We start from the raw sequence: 5000 nt of genomic DNA, 5'->3' as shown, positions 1-5000 counted from the left end.
TAACAGCTTGACTCAAAGCGAGATGAAACAACACTTCGCTGTCATCAGGGTCCAGATTGTGCGCTCTGAAAATGAATGATTTCGAGATCCAGATAACAATACTGTGTTACAAGAGAGTGTTATGAGCGAGGGAAATATCGTATGCATAGTCAAATCTTCAGGTCTCAAATACTACAACAGGGAAAAGAAAATCATACCTCTGAAGAGCATCGATGGCTTGTTTTTCGAGCTGTTGTCGTTCTCCTCTTAAACACGCTGAAAAATCAAGAGAGTCCATCACCCAAGAGTATTAAAGATTTACCAAAACTGACCTAGTCTCAATCAGCGTCAGAAACGTGTCTATTTTTAAAACAGGTTTTGCGGGAAAATAAATATACCAAATCGACTAACTCAATGTTGTGCCCAATTCAAAGAGATAGGACGCAGATCTTTCCAACCTCTAATTTCATTGGATCCCTTTAGAACGCAGCTCTATTGTTTTTAGGGTTAGGATCCATCGCTGATTGGTTGTTTTTTTTTTTTGGTCCATTGCTTTCTGAGCCAATCCCGAGAGCCGTTGTAATAGCTGCGTATTGACCAATTCAAACCCTTTGCGAATAAAACGTTTTGTTCCAGGTAGTTTCATAACATTTAAATGTGAATGCTACATTGTAATGCAAATATACACAAAGAATCTTAATCCCGGGAGATTTGAATTCGGTACAAAATTTGCTCTATCAAAACTTGGTTTAAAAAAAGACTTTTTTGACGCTGATGGGGACAAACCAGATACGAGATTCTTATTCTTGGGTTTTTGTAAGTGCACTACCTATATTAGCTAGAGAGCTTTAGGACGAGAACGACTACGAGTACGAAATTTCCTCATACAACAACAGTGAGCGCGCGCAAACCAGCGTCATTTTGGAGGGGAAAACGTGATACCATCGTCATTTGAGTACGAGGTTTTGCAAAAATGTCGTCGCGTCAAAACAAGCAACAACACAGTAGGAGTTTTGGCATTTTTCGATCAGCAAAGGCTCAGTTACCAGCAATAAGAATAACTGAGCAACCTACACTGCTAACAAAGAGTAAGATGAATCGTCCGGGTTATAAATCTTCTAAGTATTTTCGCTAAAAACGGGCAGTCAAATTTCGTATTCGTTCTCGTCCTCGTCCTAGAATCTAAAGGTCCCTATAGACCTAATCGGCTAACTCAATGTTGTACCCAATTCAAACCCTTTGGGAATAAAACGTTTTGTTCCAGGTATTTCAATATCATTTAAATATGAATGCTACATTATCATGCAAATGCAATACACAAAGAATCTTAGTCCAGCGGGATTTGAATTGGGCACAACATTGAGTTAGCCGATTAGTTCTATTGTCATCGGGGCTGTCTGAGTGAGAGAGTGAGTGAGTGAGTGTAAGATTGTAGGCCTGCAGCGCGTGCATGAATTACGAAACTAATGTAGGATTTTCTTGAATTTCAACAATTGATGTCCATCGTACAGTTATTCTGTTTGCGGCCCACTTGTTCATTTCTGTTACTTTGCAAAACCAATGCTCAACCTCAATAATGGCGTTAACATTGGTGGCATTCTTGCCTAGAGCGCTTGTGGGCTTTGTGACTCAACACGCGCTTAACCAACTGCAAAGTTTGGGGGTTCCATCGCTATTCCTCCCAATACAGGAATAAAAGAACACTCAAAACACGCCTTTAACAACCAAATACCAAAAAGAAATCAAGCAAAAAGACAAAGAAATTAAAAAAAAAAAAAAGATTAGATGTGGTCGTCACGGGGCGTTTGCGGTGGTCTCCCATCCAAGTACTAACTCCACCCGATCGGGCTTAACTTTAGTGGATACCATAATAATATATGTAAATGCTAACGCCAAAAAGACAGCAACATTGGACAACAAAATAAATCGTGAAAAAAATAAAACAAAATAAAAGGGGTAATCAGACCTCCTAAGCTTTCAGCCGGCCTTTACACGGTAATCCAAGTTAGCCTCCACAGGCTCAAAAGCCCGGTTTTCACTAGCGACGCAAGCACTAGCACAAAAAGCATACGCAAACTCAGTAGTTTGTTGTTTATTAGAGCCTTTTGTTCGAACAATAGACACTAATTAACAACAAGTAAATGCGCTTGCGTGTGTTGCTTGTGATTATACTTGCGTCACTAGTGAAAACTACAATCAGTGGCAAAAGTCTTGGGACACTCACCATTTGAAGTTGGTTTTCTTACTGAGTTTGAAAAATTGCCCCCTCCCCCCCCCCCCCCCCGAACAATGTTGCCAATAGTGAACATACATTTTCTTGTCTATTTCAACATTGATTGGGGGGAGGGGGGGACTTTTATTTTGATTCTGTCAGTGGAATTTTGACAGTTATGCTTAGTTTCTGACGTCTGAGAGGTTTTCAGGCCCATTCTGACACTAGCGTCCCAACTACTTTTGCCACTGATTGTAGGCTTAACTCGGTGACAGATGAATTCTGATACCTTCACAAGCCTTCAAGCTGTAACCGATGCCAAGAGCCAGGTATCCCCTGGAAGACAGCTCTTTGTCATCACCCATGTCGACAACCTCCTTCGAAAATGCGATTCCTTCGTCAATCTTGGGGGGAGAAGAAAACGTGCCATGGTTTCAAACGTGTCCCTTGTCGAACCGAACAGAGTGAAGAGATGTACCAAATGGTTTGATCGTGGATATCGTAGAATTACTATACATTTTCTTAATTTTCCAGTCACTTTGCAAATACTTCCGAAAATCACATCACCGTACTAGAATATAAGCCGCAGGACTGGCCTACCACTGTGTTCTTGGACTGAATGTTGTAAAGGGTTGAGTTTCCTTGATTCTCAATCGTCAGAAAACCAAAATCTCTTTTCGTTCTTGGTGGTCTCAAATATACATTTTAGTCACAAGTGAAGCTATGATCCTCGCAGTTATGAACGCAATATTTTGCAACTGCGTCGTAGAGAAGCCTGAAAATTTCAGGACTTCAACGGAGTTTGAACCCGTGACCTCGCGATACCGGTGTGACGCCCTAACAAACTGAGCTGTGAAGGCACTGACGTTAGGAGCTGGGGCCTGTTTCTCGAAAGTCCCGAAAACTTTTCGGGCCCGAAAAGCCATTTGTGAAAGTGCCAGCCGCTTGATTTGGAAAGCCGATCTTTTGACATGTTTTCAAGGTAACAAAAAGAAAAGTGGCTGTGAAGTTTGACGACTTAAATCCTCTCCTTTCTTGAGATACAAAGGGAATTGTGACACCCAAAAACGGCCCGTAAAGTTTCGGGACTTTCGAGAAACGGGCCCTGGTCATTTGTGGGTTCTAATCTTCCCGTGAGGAATGAACACGATGAAATGGATATATGGAACTGCGGATATGAAATCAAGTGAAGCTATGATCCTCGCAGTTATGAACGCAATTTTTTGGCAACTGCGTAGAGGCGACTGAAAAATTCTGGACTTCAACGGGGTTTGAACCCGGTATCGCGAGATCACGGGTTCAAACTCCGTTGAAGTCCTGAATTTTTCAGGCTTCTCTACGCAATTGCTAAAATTGCGTTCATAACTGAGAGGATCATAGCTTCATTTGATTTCATATCTGCAGTTCAATATAATTATGATCTATTTCATATATCATTTCATCGTTGATTTTAGTCACAATTGTTTTTGGTGCTTTGCGTTCGATTAATGATTTACTACATTCATTTTGAAATCACTCTAAATCGTACCTTTTTCACAGCCAATGAGAAAGGAACACTCAAACAAAACAACCAATCACATTTCAAGGCTTATTTAACGTAACCAATCAAATTGCAGGAAAACGAAAGAAAGCCATTGTGTGGCGAACTTTCCAACTTTTGTTCCCAAATGAATCAATACAATATTGGTACTGACTAAAATCTTGTATTTTAGCGATTAAATAATTATAGCGTGATTGGTAAATGGATGTAATAAAGTGGTAATTGAACTTCGTTTCGTGCAATTTGGTCTGAAATCATGCCTGTGATTTTGAAATCACACGTATGATTTCAGACCAAAATTGCACGAAACGAAGATTTCGGTTGTCCGATGATCGAGAACAAGTAAACTGAACCATTTACCGGAACAGTCAATCCAAGAAAGTTTGGACGGATAAATGCCTTCACCGAAATCCAAACTGATTGGTATTTTGTTTTTTAAAGTGCCTGGTGCAGTCTTAATTCGTGTCTCACAAAATTAAAGCCTGCAATTGCATGGTCTCGCAAAAAATCTGGCCTCATTTTCAGAACTAACTGTGACTGACCGACAGACATTTTCCCGCGCTTCGAGCTCGCCGAATCTTTATTCCACGCATTCTGATTGGCTCGTTTGCTTTGAACACCTTTAAGGTGAGCATTTTTACAAATCCACTGTACAAAAGCGCGAGTTCCGAAAGAAAACTAATGTTGCAAATTCATTTAAGGGTTCCATTGGCAAACTTAAAGGGGATTTAAGCGTGCCAATGAGCGTTTTGGGAGTTTTAGAGTAATTCAATTCGAATAATTCGCTTTGACGATGGGTTACCTCTCGAAAAAATAGATAGCCTTTCCTTCTGAAATTTGATATCTTTTTGTCAATCTATTAGATCCTACCAAAGTCCTGTGCGGAGCTCATCCGTTGGCGCGCCAATATCGTAAAAACCTAAGCAAGAAAGAGATTCTATCGAAGATACGTTCCTAACAGTTGGTCATGAAGAACTCCAGTTCATGATTCATAAACATCTTAGATCCAGCGTTTTATAATGGAAATTATTTGCCATCGTAACCCCATACAAGCATTGCTAATCCTTTACGCTTTGCCTAACGACTCCGATGGCGACATAAAAACCTAGATACGGTCTATCGTCTGTATCAGATCTGATTAACCAAAGCGTTACTTTCGTTTGGTTCCAGGGAAATGCTGCGGTACTTCAGTCCCCCTGACTTAACTAAAGCCTACAAATATGAATTGTGTTTTCCATACCATGTGAAGATAGTTGAAACACAGCTTAG

General features: G+C 40.5%; 1 protein-coding gene across 3 annotated transcripts in view; it reads right to left on the bottom strand.

Moving 5' to 3' along the window:
- Positions 1–5000, bottom strand: part of LOC138025925 (tetratricopeptide repeat protein 7B-like) — a 65632-nt gene that overhangs the window by 46260 nt on the left and 14372 nt on the right. For all 3 annotated transcript variants that reach the window (XR_011127199.1, XM_068873066.1, XM_068873068.1), the window contains exons 10-13: positions 4972–5000; positions 2481–2595; positions 198–255; positions 1–65 (exon numbers count right to left, since the gene is read on the bottom strand). The exon at positions 1–65 is cut by the window's left edge and continues 8 nt beyond it; the exon at positions 4972–5000 is cut by the window's right edge and continues 76 nt beyond it. Coding sequence is in view for 2 of the 3 variants with exons in the window: in XM_068873066.1 (XP_068729167.1) it covers positions 1–65; positions 198–255; positions 2481–2595; positions 4972–5000 (267 nt within the window). In the remaining variant the exon portion in view is untranslated. The remainder of the gene's footprint in view (positions 66–197; positions 256–2480; positions 2596–4971) is intronic.

Source organism: Montipora capricornis, chromosome 12, assembly GCF_036669925.1.
Source record: "Montipora capricornis isolate CH-2021 chromosome 12, ASM3666992v2, whole genome shotgun sequence".
Taxonomy (NCBI): domain Eukaryota; kingdom Metazoa; phylum Cnidaria; class Anthozoa; order Scleractinia; family Acroporidae; genus Montipora; species Montipora capricornis.
The sequence above is the reverse complement of the archived record's forward strand: the minus strand, read 5'-3'. Positions and strand labels throughout refer to the sequence as shown.